General features: G+C 38.1%; 3 protein-coding genes, 1 long non-coding RNA gene and 1 pseudogene across 4 annotated transcripts; 2 read left to right on the forward strand and 3 right to left on the reverse strand.

Moving 5' to 3' along the window:
• Positions 1,846-8,310, forward strand: LOC104789621 (polyribonucleotide nucleotidyltransferase 1, chloroplastic-like). The gene is made up of 24 exons (XM_010515312.2): positions 1,846-2,252; positions 2,455-2,523; positions 2,653-2,759; positions 2,847-2,889; positions 2,974-3,057; positions 3,364-3,428; positions 3,522-3,678; positions 3,782-3,838; positions 3,926-4,039; positions 4,140-4,403; positions 4,505-4,579; positions 4,796-4,909; positions 5,033-5,125; positions 5,298-5,476; positions 5,578-5,761; positions 5,837-5,884; positions 5,994-6,066; positions 6,159-6,232; positions 6,320-6,427; positions 6,521-6,615; positions 6,692-6,809; positions 6,905-6,946; positions 7,558-7,952; positions 8,054-8,310. The coding sequence occupies exons 1-23, from the start codon at positions 1,956-1,958 to the stop codon at positions 7,864-7,866; spliced, it is 2,769 nt and encodes a 922-aa protein (XP_010513614.1). The 5' UTR covers positions 1,846-1,955; the 3' UTR covers positions 7,867-7,952; positions 8,054-8,310.
• Positions 8,362-12,549, reverse strand: LOC104789552 (cationic amino acid transporter 4, vacuolar-like). The gene is made up of 14 exons (XM_010515245.2): positions 12,101-12,549; positions 11,785-11,986; positions 11,593-11,677; positions 11,367-11,507; positions 11,154-11,272; positions 10,968-11,064; positions 10,599-10,771; positions 10,411-10,477; positions 10,134-10,292; positions 9,723-9,921; positions 9,484-9,592; positions 9,122-9,234; positions 8,786-8,861; positions 8,362-8,706 (listed from the first exon to the last, which is right to left on the reverse strand). The coding sequence occupies exons 1-14, from the start codon at positions 12,210-12,212 to the stop codon at positions 8,559-8,561; spliced, it is 1,800 nt and encodes a 599-aa protein (XP_010513547.1). The 5' UTR covers positions 12,213-12,549; the 3' UTR covers positions 8,362-8,558.
• LOC104789697 lies at positions 13,435-15,172 on the reverse strand. Its single transcript, XR_768568.2, has 3 exons — positions 14,079-15,172; positions 13,675-13,989; positions 13,435-13,569 (listed from the first exon to the last, which is right to left on the reverse strand). It is a non-coding gene; the product is annotated as an uncharacterized LOC104789697 (long non-coding RNA).
• Positions 15,321-18,209, reverse strand: LOC104789748 (BTB/POZ and MATH domain-containing protein 4-like). Its single transcript, XM_010515420.1, has 4 exons — positions 17,771-18,209; positions 16,320-16,668; positions 15,935-16,217; positions 15,321-15,855 (listed from the first exon to the last, which is right to left on the reverse strand). The coding sequence occupies exons 1-4, from the start codon at positions 18,136-18,138 to the stop codon at positions 15,539-15,541; spliced, it is 1,317 nt and encodes a 438-aa protein (XP_010513722.1). The 5' UTR covers positions 18,139-18,209; the 3' UTR covers positions 15,321-15,538.
• LOC104703237 lies at positions 18,378-20,373 on the forward strand (annotated as a pseudogene).

The following is a 21,247-nucleotide window of genomic DNA, read 5'->3' on the forward strand; positions in this document are numbered from 1 at the left end:
AAAAAAAAAAAAAAAAAAAAAAAAGGAGAAAAATAATAAATTATCTAATGGGCCTATCGATTATTCATACAATTCAAGTATGTATTGGTCGTCGGTTATAATGGCCCTGCCGTTTATTCATAAAACCGGTCCAAATGTCCTTGGTTAGAAGAGGGTACATTTAATCCTACAAACGTTGTCGTTTTCTCTTTGGTCGTCGTAATCTAGTACAGTCTGTATTACTTACTCAAACCAATTATAGAGCCGATCCACTCGGTTTAACTTGCTAGTCTATCTACACGGTTCGCACGTAAATCTCATTATTATATACTACAAGTTAACCAGTAAATTTCATCTATATATACATTTTTTTTATCATATTTAGCAAATAAATCCTGAAATTAAAACTTATTTACAAAACATGCTATATATATTTAATTATTAATACATATAATTTCACGTAGCCAATATTATAGTTGACATATATTTTGATTCTTTGAACAAAAGGTTCTCAAAGTTACTGAAGTGGATGGATGGAATTGGAAAAACTGAACACCCGATGACCCCAAAACACATTTAGCTCAATATAAGATATTGGATTTGTAATCTAACTTGTAAAATTGTACATCAAATGATCGTTTAGATATAATGATCGTTTGTGTTATAAACCAGTGGCCGATCTAGAATTTTTTTTAAAGGGGGTAAATATTAAATAAACTTTTAATTTGTTATAAAATAATATTAATGTTTTTTTAACTTTTTTAAAAACCTAAAAGAAACCAAGTATTATGAACAAAACTTAACTAAAAGTGTAGTAATGTAGGACTCGAACCCATGTCCGGAAGGGATTTGAGAGGGTCAATGAAGAAAACTTTAACCAATTTGGCCAAAAAGTCCAATTGGAACAAGCTTACAAATTTTGTTTTTAACATTTAAACGGGGTCATCTAACCCTTTCCTTTTCACATGGATCCGCCGTTGCTATAAAGTACAAATAATAAACCTAGAAAACCAAAAACCCTAATGATGAAATCCGGGGGGTCTTCATTTAGCAATTTGTATCGAAATTTTTACCTTTTTTATTTTATTTTATGACGGATAACAAAATGATGTTGTTGTTGTTATTGTTGAAATCTTAGCTGACAATGATGAATGAATATTGTGGCTAGAGATAAATGAAAGAAGATCACTGACTGCACAGTAGTAGAAGCAAATACGTCTGCTAAGATTTCATAAGCTTTTGGAAGAGTAGAGAAAGAGTACATAAGTGATGATTATCATTAATTGCAATTTTTATTAAAAAATTAATTAAAGTTTTTTTCTTCAAAAAAAAACACATAAAAAAAAATCAATTACAATATGATATTTGCATGACAACTTAACAAAATATTTTTCCGGTGCAAAATAAATAAATTTGTTAAAATCCATAATAAAAAAAATTCTTCAGTCGTAAATTTGTTAATCGTTTGAGTACGATGTATGTATGTATGTATTATATATAGGTGGATGGTTGAGAGGGTTTGAAGTTTTTTTTAGATGATTGTCATATATATATATAGACCAGCTTAAAACTCAAACCAGGAGCCGAACCACTCGGTTCAACTTGCTAGTCTTTTATCTACACGGTTCGAAATCTCAATATTAATAGAAATTAACCAGTTAATTGCAATGTATTATTATTAGTCTATTACTTATTAGCTATGAAAATTAAGATATTTGTATTCCAAATTACCAAGAAATCAAATCAAACCTAATTATTGGGTATATACTACTTTGGTTCTGGAAAAATATCAGTTGAGTAATTAAAAAACCGGTTCGGTTCAAAACCGGAAAACGCGACGCCTGGAAACTCTCACACACGCAGAGTCACAGGAGACGCTCCCGCGTCTGCAAAAGAACGGATAAAGTCTCTCTCTCTTTCTTACTCACTCTCTCTCTCTCTCTCTCTCTCTCTCTCTCAATTCATCGAAGGAGAAGATGCTGACGAGTCCCAGTAACGCACTTCACAGTAGTACTCCGCACTTCTGCCCAGTTCGCCGGCGCAGGCTTTGCCGTTCTCGGAATTTCCCTCGTCTCAACTCCGGCGACCGTAGCAGCGGCGGCGGCGGTGGAAAATTGTGCTCCCTCTCTCTTCTCTCCGCAAGTGGCGCCGGTAAATTCAGTGTCAGAGCTCTAGTTAGACCAGATGCTACCGAAGAAGCTGACTCTGTCGGCGATGGGGCTCTGCCTTTTCCTAGCCACGTTTCTGTCAAAATCCCCTTCGGCAATAGAGAGGTAATTTTATTCATAAAAGCTTTGAACTTTTGATTCGGAGATGATTTGTTTTGTAAAGTGATAGACTTGGTTGGGTTCGTGTGGTTAATGAGCATGCTTTGCCTAGGATTTGAGTCACCCTTATCTTTTATAGTAGAGAGAAGCTTCAAGCACGCTGCTTTAGATGTATGTGCTGACCTTTGTTAGTTTATTTACTATCCAGATTTTAGTCGAGACTGGCCTTATGGGGAGGCAAGCAAGCTCTGCTGTAACGGTGACAGATGGAGAAACCGTAAGTGTGCTTCGTCTTCAAATGTTAGCGTCTATCTACTTGTTTATTCTCTAACTTAGTCTGTTATATGAGGTAGCTGTGATGGGTGTTTCACATCTAATTTGTACTATGTTTACTTTTTCATTGTAGATTGTCTACACAACCGTTTGTCTAGCTGATGTTCCTAGTGAGCCATCAGATTTTCTTCCCCTTTATGTTCACTATCAGGAGCGTTTCTCAGCTGTAGGTCGAACTAGGTACGCCTTTTTATTCTTCAATCCTTTGCTATTTTGGATCCTCTTGCTACAAGAAAACCTGATCATATCCTAAATGGTATTGTACAGTGGTGGATTTTTCAAGCGAGAAGGGAGAACCAAAGATCACGAGGTATTTACATATGCTAAACAATGTTGGGCTACTTTAATTTCTCCATCTTTCTTAACATGTTTCTAACATTTGATGTTTATGCAGGTTCTTATTTGTAGGTTGATTGATAGACCTATACGCCCCACTATGCCCAAAGGTTTCTACAATGAAACTCAGATATTATCCTGGGTAAGGTCCTTCTCCATTGATTTCTTTACAGGCCTTCTTTTGAAACTATTTAAGCACTTTTTGGGAAGCAAGGATTGTTTCTTTTGATGTCTTCCTCATATGTTGGTCTTTACTACCTAATCTAGATCTTTGTTTAGCCTCTCTTTGTTTCATGGTCTTTACTTTTTGACATGCGTTTTCTTTTGTCTCTGTAAGATGGCATTTGTTGTGTTGTGTGCCTACTACTTTTTTTTTTCATGAACTGACTTACATTTTTCTAATTACTTAAACGTTTATGTGGTGATTGTATTCGTTTCCTCGATTCAGGTTTTGAGCTACGATGGATTACACGCACCTGATGCTTTAGCTGTTACATCTGCTGGAATTGCTGTGTATGTAGGGTCATCTAGTTTCCGTTTTCGTATGAGTGAAGTTTATTTATGTTGGCGATATTGACATGGCTTTGTGATGAATGAATACCACAGAGCTCTATCAGAAGTACCAAATGCAAAAGCGGTTGCAGGAGTTCGGGTTGGTCTTATTGGGGGTGAATTCATCGTCAATCCAACCGTGAAGGAGATGGAAGAATCACAACTAGATTTGTTTCTAGCTGGAACAGATACTGCAATTTTAACAATAGAGGTGTCAACACTAATCTTTACCTGAGTTTGCAAGATTTGCACATTTCAATTGTTCTGCTTTATCTTGACTCAGCCCTTTCTCATTGCAAAATATGGGATTGCAGGGATACAGTAACTTTCTTCCGGAGGAGATGCTGCTCCAAGCTGTTAAAGTTGGACAGGTATTTCGATTTTTCAATTGTGGTTATTTCAATTCTGAAAGATTTGGATTAGGTACTGAATGTGTGACTTGTTCAAATTTTTACCAGGAAGCTGTACAGGCTACATGCATTGCTATTGAAGCTTTAGCAAAGAAACATGGAAAGCCCAAAATGCTTGACGCTATTAGATTACCACCTCCTGAGCTATACAAGCATGTGAAAGTATGTTATACACCTTGTTTCCATTTTGGTTTGCCAGAATGGAATTGAAGTGATATTATATTGTAAATCATGTGTCAAATGAATTGTTTTCTGTACACAGGAACTTGCTGGTGAGGAATTGACTAAAGCGCTACAAATTAAGAGCAAAATATCGAGAAGGAAAGCCATATCGTCCCTGGAAGAAAAGGTCTTAACAATACTGACAGAGAAGGGATACGTTATTGATGAGGAAGCATTTGGAACCATTGAAGCACAACCGGATCTGTTGGAGGATGAAGACGAGGATGAGGAAGTTGTTCCTGAAGGTGAGGTGGACCAAGGTGACGTTCACATTAGGCCCATCCCTCGTAAACCTATTCCTTTGGTGAGTCTCTTAAACTTTCTACACAATAACTTGAAATTGACCCTTTCCTACTCATTTTTTTTTAATGCAATGTTAACAAAGTAGTCATTGCCTTTTACTAGCTATTTTCTGAAGTAGATGTCAAGCTGGTCTTCAAAGAAGTATCGTCAAAGCTCCTACGGAGGCGAATTGTTGAGGTACACCATCTGGTTTCCTGGTTTTTCTACCATATACGTGTATGTTGATAGGATTTTTTTCATTGAAGCATTTATTGACTACACTACGGTAAATTACCATGCTTAACATGTTAAAAGTCGACAAATGTTTACAGTGTCTTTCCTAAATTTTCAATTTTGTTTCACTTTTTGGAACGAGTTTTAATGATTTCATATTACATATTTCTACATCCATAGGGAGGTAAAAGAAGTGATGGGCGGACTCTGGATGAGATTCGTCCAATTAATTCAAGATGTGGACTGCTTCCAAGGGCACACGGAAGTACTCTGTTCACACGTGGTGAAACACAGGTAACACAGGAGTGTTGTCCTCTGGGAGAATCCTGTGTTGCTATTTCATATGTCAATCCTTTGTCTTAGATGTATGTTACGGAAATTGGTTCGATAAGGAACATTATTGTATGATTGTTTCAGGCACTGGCAGTTGTTACTCTTGGTGATAAACAAATGGCGCAGAGAATTGACAATCTTGAGGGTTCTGATGAATACAAGAGGTTCTATCTTCAGGTCTCTTCAAAATTTGTTCTTCTTCTCACTCTGTTTTTATTAGACATATGCTGTGGTTTGTTGCACGTTTACATTTAATGACTATTTCGAGAAAATTCGATTCTTAGTGTCTTCTTTCATTTTCTTGTTGAGCTTAAAGAGATTTTCTAAGCTACTCATTGTGATGTTTCAGTACACTTTTCCTCCATCGTCTGTTGGTGAAGTTGGACGAATTGGAGCTCCCAGTAGAAGGGAAGTAGGTCATGGGACACTAGCAGAGAGAGCATTGGAGACCATTCTACCTAAAGATGAGGATTTTCCTTACACAATACGTGTTGAAAGTACAGTAATTGAAAGCAATGGTTCTTCAAGGTCTGTTTTTTTTTCTCTGGCTGTATGAATCTGTATATGCCAAGTTCGTTTGAATGAGTTTTTTTGTGCTTGCTTCTTATGTTGTTCTGAAAATGTGACAGCATGGCATCTGTTTGCGGCGGTTGCTTGGCTTTGCAAGATGCCGGAGTTCCAGTCAAATGTTCTGTTGCTGGCATAGCAATGGGAATGGTTTGGGATACTGAAGAATTTGGTGGTGATGGACTTCCCCTTATCCTTTCTGACATCACTGGAGCTGAAGATGCATCCGGTGATATGGACTTTAAGGTCAGAAAATATAAGGGTTCCTTTGAAAGTCATTGCATTAACTTGAATACTGAATATTGATTTGCTTATCAATAGGTTGCTGGGAATGAAGGTGGCGTTACCGCCTTTCAGATGGACATTAAGGTCATCATCTGTTTCTTAATTTACACTGCCAAAATGGTTTTAAATGGCAATTGTTAAATATATCTGTTGGTAACATCGTTATTTTTCTTCTTCTCTTTTCATGAACTAGGTAGGAGGAATCACTTTAGAGATTATGGAAAAGGCTCTGATACAGGCAAAAGCTGGGCGTCGCCATATTCTTGGTAAGGAATTCTTGGATATTCAGACTTTGGGATACTCAGGAAAAAATGTATCCATTAAAGATGTCATTTACTATTTTTCTCTTTTTGTGCAGCTGAAATGGCAAAGTGCTCACCGCCTCCTACCTTAAGCCTCTCAAAATACGCTCCATTGATACATATTATGAAGGTTTGGCTTCGACTAATTTTACAGGATTGCTCAGTCTAATGGTTTAAGGCCTTGAACTAAATATTGTTAGCGTTTCATGTGCTGCAGGTTCACCCAAGCAAAGTATACTTTCTTATTGGTTCTGGTGGTAAGAAAGTGAAGAGCATCATTGAAGAATCTGGAGTTGAGGGCATTGATATGCAAGATGATGGAACTGTGAGATATACAGAAATGTTTTCTTTCTTCTTAATGTTTTTGCTTATTTATGGGTTTTCTCACTATAACCTCTAAATATTTACCTTTCTCAAGGTCAAAATTATGGCAAACGATGTGGCGAGTCTGGAAAGGGCAAAAGCAATTATTGGTGGATTGACAATGGTTCCCGCTCTTGGTGATATCTACAGGTATGTATTCTCCATATACCTTCTTTGACTAGGAATTGTAAATGGATTTGGATTCTGATCTTTCTTATTGTATCAGAAATTGTGAAATCAAATCAATGGCTCCTTATGGTGCCTTTGTAGAGATTGCGCCTGGGCGTGAAGGACTTTGCCATATCAGTGAGCTGAGTGCTGAATGGCTTGCAAAACCAGAGGATGTGAGCTTTACCCGTTGCTTACCCTCTATAGCAATTGTTTCATATATTATTTGGGTTTTCACATATGCTCATCAATATTACTCTTGTCCTACCAGGCCTTTAAAGTGGGAGACCGCATTGACGTCAAACTAATAGAGGTCAGGGAGTTCTTATGTCTTTATAACTCATACAGACATTATAACTAATTGGGAATGATAATTAGATGAGTTGTTGAACAAAGAAACATGGANATTATGGCAAACGATGTGGCGAGTCTGGAAAGGGCAAAAGCAATTATTGGTGGATTGACAATGGTTCCCGCTCTTGGTGATATCTACAGGTATGTATTCTCCATATACCTTCTTTGACTAGGAATTGTAAATGGATTTGGATTCTGATCTTTCTTATTGTATCAGAAATTGTGAAATCAAATCAATGGCTCCTTATGGTGCCTTTGTAGAGATTGCGCCTGGGCGTGAAGGACTTTGCCATATCAGTGAGCTGAGTGCTGAATGGCTTGCAAAACCAGAGGATGTGAGCTTTACCCGTTGCTTACCCTCTATAGCAATTGTTTCATATATTATTTGGGTTTCACATATGCTCACTAATATTACTCTTGTCCTTTCAGGCCTTTAAAGTGGGAGACCGCATTGACGTCAAACTAATTGAGGTCAGGGAGTTCTTATGTCTAATAACTCATAGATATATTATAACTAATTGAAAATGATCATTAGATGAGTTGTTCAACAAAGAAACATGGGTAATGCAGGTGAATGAAAAGGGTCAGCTTCGGCTTAGTGTACGTGCTTTACTTCCCGAGTCAGAGACAGACAAAGACAGTCAGAAACAACAGCCGACGAGTGATTCTACCAAAGACAAGGGTTCTCCAAGGAAATATGTAAATACTTCGTCGAAGGATCGTGCATCAAAGGTTGCATCTGGGGATGACCTTGTCCTGAAGAAGAAAGATGTCAGGAGAGCAACTGGTGGTAGTAGTGACAAGACAATGAAAAGCAATAGCAGTAGCAACGAAGAAGAGAGAAGCAGTTTAGTCAACGGGGAAGCTACAATCAGCTAGTGAATGCAAACAGGATCAGTGTTCATATCCGTATCTGGTGAAGACTCATTACGAAAGGAGGAGAGCATCTTCCAACGGAACCACAGGTGCGACTTGAGAAATCTTGAAAAACTTGAGACAAGACAAGTTGCAAATATGTCTTTTCTTGAATTTTCTCTAATGTTTATATAGTTATTTTTGTTGGCAGTTTCTTGAAGCTGTGCATATATCTATGTTGGGGAGTGGGAGATTCTCATACTTTTTTGAAGATTATGTCTTCTCTTGCAAACTCATTAGTACTTCTACAGCCCATTTAGGTTATTTTATTTTTAAAGTTATTGACAATTCATATCTAGATAATTTTTGTTCAAATTTATGTGTATGTCTGCATCTTGCACTCTTTATCTCCAGATTGTCAAGACTCCCCATTTTTGTTGATGTTTTGAAGTATATGAACTTGGCATTTTCCAAAATTCTAAGATCGTTTAAGCTGATATTGGCGAACTTAGTTGTGAATGGAAAAGTAAAAAAATGATATTTGGCATTTCCAGAGATATACATTAAGAATCAATGACTATACATGAAATGTTGTTGTTGTATGTATTGGCCTGTGTTTACTCTTGTGCCATCTGTGTAATTCTCTTCCGACTCTCCTTCAGCAACAACAAAGCTTGAGCTGGAGTCCCTTCAGCTGCTGCAATGAACTACCAATTTCAGGCAAGATGATCTGTTGTTTTTCTGGTAGAAGTCGTCGTTGGAACATAAACCGCATTGTTCAATAAGCTGTGAGATCGGCCATAGAAGAGATATATCATGCTTCCAATAAGTAGCCATATCAAGACCCTGATCCATGTCCCAGCTCTGCCAGTACAAATTATCAAAAAGGGTTTAGAAACATCCCAATATATGTTAATTCAATTCATGGGTCCATCAGACTCACCCAATGTTGATGATCAAGTAGGTGTTGATCAAAATGCAAAGAACTGGAAGGTATGGGACGCATGGGCAAAGAAACCCTGAAATCGAATCAAATATAGAATGCGAGTAAGAAAACGCCGCTCGAGTATAAACTAAGTACTGTATATGGTTGTTGCCAAGACCTCAACGCCCTAACCAGATAACCAACTTAGCACATATAAAGAAACTCTCAAGTAAAAAGCACTTCTGAAGAAAGCGAGGTAACCAACCAATATGGCTTGCAGAATCTTAAGGTCAATTAAGTTTCTCATTTTCTGTATGAATAGGCTAAAAAGCAATAATAAGCTTCATGCCTTACCTCCTTTGTGTCCAAAATTGTGCCTCTCTTCATCCTCATCGATGTAGCCAAGAGTAATCAAACTCCCAAGCAAGATGGCTGCACTGACACCACATATAGTGAACCGAGGAAAACTGCCACAATCAAGAAGAAAACCCATTAAAGATTTTAACCATATTACAAAAGATACATCCATGCATTCTCTAATCGAGTATACTTAATGCTCTTTTTGACATGCAAGTAGCGGTTTGTCGTTCAAAGCTAATCAACCACTTCAACAAAAGCAAACAGATTTTGTTTAGATTTATGAAGACTTATTTAAACATGCGGAAATATATGCAGGGAGACTAGTAAAGACATAAGATAAAAGATGATGAAATGACCTTGGAAGACGCTCAGCTGAAGCTGCTGAAGCAAGACCTAGGACACCTATGCACACAAGAGTTATACTCCAGGCAGCAATGTTTCTTCTCTTACCAAAATACTTCTCATCTATATAATGCAAAAAAAAAAGAAACAAAAGAATTAAATTACTTAAATACAGATAAAAGGCAGTAAAGATTGAACACCTTTTCAAACTATATACACAAATGGTAACTACGTGATTGAGCACATTTAGTACCTCGAGCTGTTTCGTCGCCAAGAAGAGGGGAATCAGAAGATTCTACAGCATCCACAAGAAACGTTTCAGTTTCGGCTCTACTTTCATCGGTATCAGTTTGAGAGGAAGATGGTTGGGGAACTCCATCTGGTGGTACATATCTAAGAACTAGCACACAGGCTGCAACGGCAGTGAATGCCATTAGAGTGCCTACACTAACCTGTTGGATGTATTATACCAATGTGAGCTACTCAGTGTGTTTCGACCTGTCTCAGCTCAATCACGTAATGCTTATTGCCTCAAAAATATCAATACTATACTACTAATTAGGACTACTAATTAATGAACCCCCTCAATTTTCTGTTTGCCGCTAATTTTGTAGGTGAAAATCCTTTCTTAAGAGACATGAAATGTAGGCAAATATCAGCTTACCATCTCGGACAACTGTGCAACATCCATGAAAAATGCGAGTGCAGCAGCCAGCACACCAATAGCTATTGTACTTTTCACTGGTACTTGAGTTCGTGGGCTAATTTCTGAAAAGAAAGCTGGCAACAATCCATCCCTTGCCATTGCCATGAAAATTCGTGGCTAATAAAAATTTCACAAAGAACTGTCAAAGAACTATTTGTTACATTTACAACTAATAAATCTTAATTACAAAATCTCCTAAACTTGTATTTTCAGAACAATAAGAATTGGTTAGTACCTGTGCAAGAAGAGAACCCAACAAACTCGCGCATAGAGCAGTTATTGCCCCAGTTGTTAAGATGTACCTGAAATATATAGGAATAGTAAGAAAAAACATAGCAAAGACAAAAGGACGTATGTGTGTATATGTATTCACTAATGAATACGAGAGAAATTTGAGTCTCAAGAAATGTAAATCATGCTTACGCTGCCCACTGCATCCCACTGTCTCCAAATGCAGAGGAGATAGGAGTATCAGGATTCAATGTATAGTATGGAACTAGTCCAACAATAACTATTGATAAAAGCATATACAGAACGCAGCATATCAGTAATGCAATCCCGATTCCCAGTGGAAGATCCCTTTGAGGATTTTTCACCTGTTAAGGCAATACCAAAGTTTAAGGGTTAAACAGAGAAAATTGGCGGGGTTTTGGAAGAAAGTGTTCACAATAATAAAGACCAAACCCTCATCTTCTATAGCTATTTAGTTTTATATCGAATTTTCAAAGTGACTCTTTTGTAAACAAGGATAATAATTCGAAAAGTATGAGCCTACTAGTCAAAATTGTGTACCTCTTCAGCCGTACTAGTTACAGTATCAAATCCAATGTATGAGAAGAATACTACAGCAGATCCAGCGAGTATCCCATTTAATCCAAAAGGAAAATACCTGTAAGACAAGAATTAAACATTTGACCTTGAGAAATATTTGTTTGACGAAAACTAAGCTCAATGGAAGAAGAGTTATAAGCTAATTACCCACTCGGAAGATCATATCCAACCCATCCAGTCTTACAAGCTAAGTATCCACCAACTACTATGATGAAAACCAAGGTGCAAACATTCACTGAGGTCACTATTGCTTGTACTAATGAACTCTGTCAAGGCAAAATAAACCGATACTATCACTATTCAACGATCTGATAATCCTGACTGAAGTGAATTTCATTTAAAATGTTTTCAGTGAAGTACCTCCTTTATCCCAAAACATAGTAGTATCGTGACAATCATAACCAACAGTGCTGCACATGGATCAACCACAATACCAAGTCCAGGTATGGTTTGTCGAGCTAGGAAAACAGGAAGTTTGTCCGAACCTCCAAAAAAAGATGCCTAGAACAAAAGAAAACACTAGTCAGAATTAATCGTCAAGAGACCAACGAATACATATATAACTAACTAACTCAGAGGGAAGCACCAGATTCGGAGTTATTCCACGGGCAATGGCTGATCCACCAATTGTATAATCCAACACCAGTGCCCAACCAACCAACCAAGCAATCCTACGAGATAAAAAACATCGAAAGTATCAGCTTTAAGACTAACAACAAGTACACGTTTAGGCAATAATGTCTCAGTAACCCTGACATAAAAAAATCAATGTACAAACCCTTCTCCAAGACATATGTATGCATAATGATAAGCACTCCCAGCAGATGGACAGCGAGAAGCAAGCTCAGCATAACAACACGCCGAGAGAGCAGCCGCAACTCCAGCAATGAAAAATGAAACAGCAAGAGCAGGTCCTGTGTGCTCTCTAGCTACAGTTCCCACAAGAATATACACTCCTGCTCCAATCGTCGTCCCAACTCCTACCAAATTAACAGAGAAAGAAACACAATCAGCATCAATATGGGTGAAAAAGGTAGAAACGTTAATGGATACAATCATCGAAATTCGCCAAAAGTTTGAATCTTTTGACATACCAATAGCTACAAGATCAACCACAGATAGTTTCTTGGCAAGCTGATGAAGATGTCCATCGTTTTTGATAAGATGAACAGAATCAACTTGTTTCCTTCGAACAAGACTGTTCATATCAACCCAACTTTGCTTCTAAACCGGTTCGATTTTGTCCCAATCGATTCAAAGCCAACTCATCTCAGACAAATCCAATAAAAAGATTGAAACTTTTCCTTCTCCCTTAACAGAATCCAGATAATGGAGTATCGGAGCCGGAGATACTCAGATTCCAACTTTTTGTGAGATTACTTTTTGAGATGAATTAAGATTCTCGTAATCTTGAAAAAATGAGATGACTTTTTTTGTGATTTTGTATATGTTTTTTTAATTCACAATTGGGCTAAAATAAGTGACTTATCTAAGAGAATAAGATAACTTTCAGATTCTCTCAGGTTTCGTCGAAGAAGACGACATATTCACAAAAATCTTTTTTCCAGCCAAAAGAAAAAAAAAAAAAAAGAGAAAATAAACGGGTACCCATTAATTAATGGGTAAACCCATTTATCAAACATGTTTAATTGGTTAACCCAATTTAAATTCATTTAACATTTTTCAATAAATGGGACTAATGGGCAGAAATTTGTATAACAGGCCCGTTTATTTAAATGGGTTTCGAAACCCATATTAACATCACTATCAAAAACTTAAAAAAGGTGTTGGTAAATGGATTCGAACCTCGTATCTCTTAGTTACGAAAGAGACCTTCCGCCGGTAGACTACGTCGTATCACTCGTATGTTTGTATAAACAAATTATAAATATCTGCTCAAAACGTGTCGTTTAAATCTTATATCCACTTGAACACCTCAAATCAACACACCTATATAATGCCCGTTAACAACTAGACTACCTAAGAATTTCAAACATCTGGTGACCAGTTAAATATCTATACGGTTCCAAGGCCGCAAAGCTTGTGCCGGCTATGTGCATAGCTAAACTCACATTCCAGACATCAAAATAAAGATCAATGATATTGGTCGATATTTCAAGAGACCCGAAGATCTTATCAAATGTCTTCTCCTCTAAAAAAAAAATTCAGTATATTAATTTGGTTACAAAATATTTTAATTTAGTATCTTTTTTTTCCTTTTCAATTTGATAAACACATTAAGTTTGCTAACCATGTAAGAAAATCAAAAACCAAATAATAATATACAAAATACAAAAGCTTGGATGCGGAATATATTTTACGTCGTTTCGGATATACTAAGAAAATGTAATTAATAGAGATACTAAAAAAATGGAAACACTAATCTCGCAATACTAAAGTTCTTAAAACTATTCACGAAAAGGTTGGTATCATGGAAGCTTTAATCCCAACAACTTTAGCATCTATGATTTTTCTAAAAGGCATTTTATCTTCACCATTTTGTCACAAGCACTAGCAGTGTTGTCGTTTTCCATTTATTAGAGAACTTGATCAAATGATCAAACTGCAAAACCAAAGGATATATAGATGAATATAATAACCAATCAATGGAAAAACATATATAATATAAATACATATGTAGATGAATATTATGTTTAGTAGAAATTACCAAACGAGCGGCCGTGTAGTAGTGATCTCCACATCCTCTAGCCATGTGTGCTAAGGCTCGGACACATATTGATTTGAAATGAAATCTTCTAGTACCATCGCCACTAGTTTTGGGAATGTATCGGCAAACATCCTCGAACTTTTGGCACTCGAATACCGAAATCATAAGAAAAATAGACGCATGGATCTTACTTAGAGTGTTGTAAGCTTCCAAGGGATAACCACTACGGTACTGAAACTATCCATGAACATGGGTCATGCGTTGTATCTCCGCTTGCTTCTCAGCATCTTCATTTTCTTCTTCACGAGCAAGCTTCTAAAACAACAAACTAGATATATCAATCAATATATATTCAAAGTAACAACAACAAAGTATAAGATATTACTAGCTAGTGTGTAGTGTACCAGTCTCAAGGGACATGTTAGATTGTCAACTAGTTCATTGTAGACCAAATTCATATTCTTGACGGTTTCCAGAGTTGTTGTGTAGTGTGGGCCTAATCTTCCATTGATAAGTGTGGAGACAGCCTATAGCAACTTAGAATCCGTAGAAATTCTCCAATTAGGTGTCCCAACTGTGAGCTCATCAAATGATATCTTCAAAGCCTTGAGCTCATCCTCTTCATCCAAGAGTCCATTTTTCACCAAGTGGTGAATCCTCAACAGCTTAACACGTCCTGAGTATCCATCAATGTACTCTTTGAAATTGAAAAGAGGCATATCGGCCACCTGCCAAGAGAAAAACATCAAAAACCAACGTTACTAAGCCAAAGGGAATGTAAAAAACAAAACAGAGGATGAGAGAGGAAGAATCAATGTGAACCAAATTAATGAATCAAAGATGTTATTGTGATGTTATAGTGATCTAGAACCAGGTTATGGAATCGAATCCAGAGAAGAAGCAAAGACACACAAAATCTTTCGCACACACGAGAATCGAACCACAAAAAACGGAGAAAGCATCAGCATCATCATCAAGTAATCATCATCATCCGAAAACTTCATGCGATTAGTTCTCAGGTTATAGAATCGAATCGAGAGAAAGAAGCAAATAGTTACATAAACGTTCTCACACACACGAGAATCGAACCGTAAAAAACAGAGAAAACATGATCATGGTCATCATCAACAACAGTTACGCATCATCAATTAATCATCGTCAACGAAGCATCATCATCAACATCAACATCATCATCATCATCATCACCTTCATCATCAGAAAACTTCATGTATCTAAACGATTGTTCAAAGGTTATGGAATCGAACCGAGAGAAAGAGGCAAGATACACATAATCTTTCACACACACGAGAATCGAACCATAAAAACAAGAGAAAGCATCAGCATCATCATCAACTAAGCATCATCATCATCATCCGAAAACTTGATGCGATTGTTCAAAGGTTATGGAATCGAGGAGAAGCAAAGAGTTACAAAAAACGTTGTCGCACACACGAGAATCGAACCGTAAGAAAACAGAGAAATCATGATAAATCATCATCATCAACAACTAAAAATCATCAATTAATCATCAATTCATCATCATCAACTAAGCATCATCATCAATTTCTGATTTGCTTTAAGCATCAAATACTCTCGGGCGGGCACTGCATCTGCTGATTCGGAGATGATTGGTTTGTAAAGGGGTAGAAAACAGAACAATCTTACTAAATTTATATTGATGACGAGTGTTGTTTAGTTTATCAAAAGTGACTCCAATTATTACACGAAAAAACGTAATACAACAACACTAAACCGTCTCCTATGATCCACAGCTTTCGGTTGTGGGAAGTTACAAGATCTCAGCGATATATCTGATCCTACTTTCAGCTTACTCCTTTGGCTTTTTATTACCCTTTTATTTTGCTCAATCTTCTGCCATTGGGTCATCACTGTTATTGTTGTCATTATTGTTGTTTCTGCCGCTTGCATTAGAGTTCACAACTTGAACCCAAACACTCTGGCTTCTCTCTGCTCCTCCATTGATATCTCCCCAAGTCTGTGGCTGTCTTCCGTTTCTCTCATTTGTGTCAGCTCCACCGTCTGAGAATTGCCCCCATACGCTCCTTGTCTTCCCTCCTCCGCTCAACTCCTCTTCACATCCCGCAAATGTTTTCAGAAGCTCTGATTGAAGTGATGGGCAGTGTTCCTTTAGATAGTCATACCCATCTGACCTTATAACAGCTGCAACAAACAAAACAAATGTTTATGATCAACTTTTAAGTTTGGTGTGAAGTATGAGCCGTAAGGAAAGATCGCTTACCGTTGAGATTTTCTGCTGCGAATTTCAGACATACGGATTTCAAGGCGGAAGCATTGTAGCGGTCAGCAAGCGCCAAAATATTAGCAACGGAATCTACTGATATATCCTTGCAGAGCACTGACTCGCACATTAAACTTAGTCTAGGCAACTTGTATTTATCAGCGGCTCCTAGTAGCTTTGCAGCTAATGTGTCTGATGCAGATGGACCAACAGATGAACCGGAAGATGATGATGACTCCGCGTCTTCAATTATAGCATCCTTGTATATGTAGTGGAGCAAAGCCTTCACAAGAAATGCATACAGAACCAGAGAGAAATGTCATGCGTCTTCGCTCTATAGTGTGGTATTAAATACTTAGTGTCAAACAGTTGAGAGAAAACTTACCTTGAAAACCTTAGGCTCCATGTCAGTAACTTCAATATCACGATCTTCTTCCCCAGTAACAACATCAAGGAACTCGCTTTCAAAGACAGGAGATCGAGCAGCCAATACCAACCTGTGAGCGCGGAACATTTCACCTGAGACATTAAAAGTTATATCTGAACCGTCCTCATTCTCCAGAAGCATCCCGAAGTGAGATCCAATATCAGATGCAGGGACGTGAATAGAATGTAACCGTGGGCAGTCTATTTCTGAGACCACAACTCCAACGGTGCAATTAATTTTCAAACAATCATCCTTCAGAAAATCAGATGTTTCCAGCATAGCTCTTCTAAAGAAACGCTTGTAGCCCCTGTAACCAAATAAAAGATCAAATCAGAACGCGAAATGATTCCTTTGCATTAACAATTTGACGTCTATCTAATGCAGAGTCAAATCAAAGCCAAAGGCATAACCTTCAAGAAGAAGAAACCAGCAGACAGTGTTTGATTAATTAATAAGAACCTAACAATAGATTCTTAAAAGCAGGAAAACCAAAGGTACCATGCTGTGTAAGTCACAGAAGTGGTGTAAAACCAAACATGAACAGACTCATAAAAGCAAGAAAGCTGGCAATTGTGCTGCTATATGCATGTGAACATCAACCAACGGTCCTATTTGAAAGCATTGGTCCCCCCATATAGTAAATCATCGCAATGACACGGCCGTCGAAAACATGCCAACATATATAAACATATTACTTTTCAAGAAAAGCCTAGATACCAGTCCAAACCCTCTCTCAATCCCGATTTAAGATTCCTTAAATACAGAACCAACACTAGAAGCCGGTGCAGCAGCAGAAACCAATCTCAATTTTACAGGAAAGTTCAGGCAAACTGGTAAACAAATCTACATTTTTTTTAGAAATTTGCTTCTCCTACTTCAAAATTCCTCTGTCTTTCCATCGGTCACAGTTGCAAACAAATCACAAAAATAAAGCTAAGCATCAACTCTCTCACATCAAAGTCCTCTTTGTCTTTCTAACATCACCTCTCTCACAAAGAAAAGAACTTCGTTTATCTTCTCACATCTGAAAGCTATCATCACATATCTTTCAATTTCATATCAGGCCACACCAAAAAAAAAAAATTCAAACAGATTGAGAAGTTCACAGCCAATGTATCTCACTTCTCTAAATTTCTCAACCTCTTTCATCTTTCATATTTGTGAGCTCACACCATCTTATCTTCAACAATCTACATCATTTTCCTAATCCAAATATTTCCATTCACAAATTAAACTCTTGAGACCAGTAATAACAACATCCATAACCTCATCATATCAAACCCAACAATAGAGCGAAATCAATGTGAGACCAAACCCAATTCCTAACCAAACCCTAGCAAAGAGAGCTAAAAAGCAAAAAAAAAATAAAAAAAAATCAAGAATTAGAAAAAGCAATCGGGGAGACGAACCACATGCTGCCACGATACTTGAGAGTATAAGGACCGCTCTCAAGAGCACGATCGAAGTGGCTATGAACCTTATGCTTCCCTTTACCACTCTGATCAAGCAAAGAAAGCTCAAAGAGAGCCCTAACATCGGTACCATCGCTAGCTAAAGCAATAAAAACAGATACATAAGCCGAATTATCTTCAGGATTCTTCCCATCAGGATAGAAATAGATTGCCCACTGGTAACCCCCGACGGTGAAAGTATCGCTCGCGATGTGTTTTCCGATCCCGATTCCTTTCGCCAATGAGTACCCTTTGATTGTAAAGCTGTGTGATCCGTTTATCGTCTGTGTTACCGACAGCGAAGTCGTCGTCGGTGGCGACGGCATTTTTTCGAAAAAAATTCTCCTCCTTTGTCTCTCTTCTTCAGATTGATTTGGTTTTGTCTTTTTCCTTCCTGAGGAATAATTAAAAAAAAAATGACTCTAACGCGGTTTTTAGTTACAGAGACACGAACGGTCGGCGGTAATTAAAAAAAAAAAAAAAAAAAAAAAAAGTAACACACGACGTCGTTTTAACTCAACGACGGTAGTTAAAAACATAACCCAACGACGTCGTTTTATGAAAAATGCAGAGAGAGGCGCCACCGAAGAAGCGTCGTCTCGGAGAAGCTTCAGATATTATTATTATTCCGGCCACTGATTTGTTCCTCCGATGTGCCGACTTGATTCTCCCATGGCTAAACTCTCAAGAGCTAGCCGCCGTTTCTCAAACCTGCAAAGCCTTATCCCTAGTTTCCAAATCCATCACCTCTCACCGATCCCTTGACGCTGCACGGTTCTTCGAAAACATCCCAATCCCGTTTCGGAACTCAGTCGATTCTCAGCGGTACGCGTATTTCATCTACACGCCGTTTCATATCCCCGCTTCGTCTCCTCCTCCGCGTCAATGGTGGGGATCCGAGTCGACGAGACCTTCTTATCTTGACTCGGGACTCGGTGAGTGAACGCGGAAGGTTTGGGGTGAGTTTAGTGGACGAGTCAGGAGAGAGGATGTGTGGATGCGAGTGCGAGAAGTGCGAGGAAGGATACTGCATGTGCTTAGCTTTCGCCGGGATGGAGGAGATTGCTAACGAATGTGGGTCGGGTTGTGGGTGCGGGTCGGATTGTTCGAACCGGGTTACACAAAAGGGGATTTCAGTTGGTTTGAAGGTTGTTAGAGATGAGAAGAAAGGTTGGTGCTTGTACGCTGATCAGCTTATCAAGCAAGGCCAGTTCATCTGCGAATATGCAGGTTACAGTTACATTTTCGATTTCAGAATAGTTTAGTGATCTTTTTGATATTTGAAAGTTGATTGATTTATATTGGAAGTTGGAAAATTTGAGCACAAGATTACATAATTAGAGGGACATTAGCATTAGCTATTAAGTTCAAAAGCATATGAGTTTGAAGATTTAGCTTGGTGCATTGTGTAGTGTGATCTTCATCAGTGAAAGGTATGATCTGTGTTCATGTCTCAAGCGTTTAGTAGATAGTAACACGATACTGAGCTTGGATCTTGGAGATTAAATATAACAGTAAATCTTCTTTCTTGAATGTGTTTTTGTGATCTTCATCAGTGAAAGGTATGATCTGTGTTCATGTTTCAAGCGTTTAGTAGATAGTAACACGATACTGAGCTTGGATCTTGGAGATTAAATATAACAGTAAATCTTCTTTCTTGAATGTGTTTTTGTGATCTTGTTCTAAAGACCATTTATAAATCTCCTGAGAAGCTTTCAGCTTAGAGGTTTAGACCAATTTATCCAAAATTCAGAAGCTGGTTTTATGTTTTGTCTTCTTAGCTCAGCATTGTGTTAGTGTGATCTCCATTGATGAAAGTTGTGATCTTTTGATGTGTTCATGTTTCAATCGTTTAGAGGGTAACACGATGCTGAGCTTGGAGATAACAGCAAATCTTTTTCTTGAATGTGTTTATATGATCTGCTCTAATGACCATTTATGAATCACCTGAGAGTCTTCAGCTTAGAGTTTTAGACCAGTTTTTTCAAGATTCAGAAGCTGATTTATGTTTTCTCTTCTTACAGGTGAGCTATTAACAACAGATGAAGCACGTAAACGTCAAAGTATCTATGACAAACTCAGGTCAACACAATCCTTCGCTTCGGCACCTTTGGTTGTACGCGAGCACCTCCCTTCAGGACAAGCTTGTTTAAGAATAAACATCGACGCCACGAGAATTGGGAACATTGCTAGATTCATCAACCATTCTTGTGATGGCGGGAATCTCTCCACCGTTCTGTTGAGAAGCTCGGGGGCGTTGCTTCCTCGGCTCTGTTTCTTTGCAGCAAGGGACATATTTGCAGAGGAAGAGTTAAGTTTCAGTTATGGAGATGTCAGTGTCAACGGAGAGAACAAGTTGAATTGCTGTTGTGGTAGTTCCTGCTGTTTTGGTACGTTGCCTTGTGAGAATACCTGATTTCATCATCACCTTGTCCTTTACCTATACTAATGTAGTAATGTCTTAAAACTCTTATTATTTGACTTTCGACTTTATTTATGTAGCAAGATACAACCAACCACTTTGTCTTTCGGATGTTACAATGCAATGAAATTTCAAGCAATCATCCTTCAGATAGTTCCAACTTCCAACATAGTTTTACTATAAAAACGTTTATATCCCCTGCTGCTAACAAAATTAAAAAAAAAAACTCAATAATTAAGAATCTGCTGATTAGGAGTAAGAAACTAAGAATAGGAGAAACTTATGTTTACCTTTCCCACTCTAATCAAGCAACTTAAACTAGAAGAGAAGCCTTAACATCGGTGCCATGTAGTCATAGCTTGCCAAAGCAATGAAAACGGATAGTATAAAGATTGACCATTGGTAGTATCCACCGACGGGTGAAGCCGTCAAGGTGTCGCTGGCTTTGAATTTCCGATCCCGATTCCTTTGGCCAGCGAGTAATCATTGATTGTGAAGCTGTGAGCCGTGAGCATGATCTGTTTATGTTTTGCGAGACGGAGAGACAAGTTGCCATCGTCAGACGTCAGTAGTAGACAGTGGTGACTTATATCAACATAAGACCAGAGCCTCGGTCTGAACCAGAGTATTTGCTTTCTTCATTGATTGACGAGAAACGAACGACGCCGCTTCGTCTAAAGAACAAATGGGCCGCGTGAATAAAGAAGTAAGGCCCGTTTAGCCCCAATGGATCCAACGTTCGACTCCAACGGCTACTACGGCTACTACGGTCAATCCCTCACCTAACAACAGCAAAAGCAAAAGCAAAAGCAAGCCAGCTTCACTTCAAGACAAAACGAGAGAGGAAGCTGCGTCTGTAATTGCCGTGTCTCAGGGTAAGAACAATAAAGAGAAGACGGTGGCCGCGTGTCCAGACAGTACAACTAAAGCAACCATAAAGCAATCAAGAGACAAAACAATAATCGAGCTGTCTAACCAATTTGCAGCCTTAGATTCAAATTGTGTAATCGGAT

The sequence above is a fragment of the Camelina sativa genome, chromosome 1, assembly GCF_000633955.1.
Source record: "Camelina sativa cultivar DH55 chromosome 1, Cs, whole genome shotgun sequence".
NCBI lineage: Eukaryota > Viridiplantae > Streptophyta > Magnoliopsida > Brassicales > Brassicaceae > Camelina > Camelina sativa.

Excerpts from the sequence above, each read along its gene's own strand:
- LOC104789621 (XM_010515312.2), top strand. The coding sequence starts at position 1,956 with ATGCTGACGAGTCCCAGTAACGCACTTCACAGTAGTACTCCGCACTTC. Across the intron at positions 2,760-2,846 it reads TCAGCTGTAGGTCGAACTAG|TGGTGGATTTTTCAAGCGAG; the intron begins GTACGCCTTTTT and ends GGTATTGTACAG. Across the intron at positions 3,679-3,781 it reads CTGCAATTTTAACAATAGAG|GGATACAGTAACTTTCTTCC; the intron begins GTGTCAACACTA and ends ATGGGATTGCAG.
- LOC104789552 (XM_010515245.2), bottom strand. The coding sequence starts at position 12,212 with ATGAACAGTCTTGTTCGAAGGAAACAAGTTGATTCTGTTCATCTTATC. Across the intron at positions 11,508-11,592 it reads GTGGAATAACTCCGAATCTG|GCATCTTTTTTTGGAGGTTC; the intron begins GTGCTTCCCTCT and ends CTTTTGTTCTAG. Across the intron at positions 9,922-10,133 it reads TTGCACAGTTGTCCGAGATG|GTTAGTGTAGGCACTCTAAT; the intron begins GTAAGCTGATAT and ends TACATCCAACAG.
- LOC104789748 (XM_010515420.1), bottom strand. The coding sequence starts at position 18,138 with ATGCCGTCGCCACCGACGACGACTTCGCTGTCGGTAACACAGACGATA. Across the intron at positions 16,669-17,770 it reads AAGTATCGTGGCAGCATGTG|GGGCTACAAGCGTTTCTTTA; the intron begins GTTCGTCTCCCC and ends ATTTGGTTACAG. Across the intron at positions 16,218-16,319 it reads TGGAGCCTAAGGTTTTCAAG|GCTTTGCTCCACTACATATA; the intron begins GTAAGTTTTCTC and ends TTTCTTGTGAAG.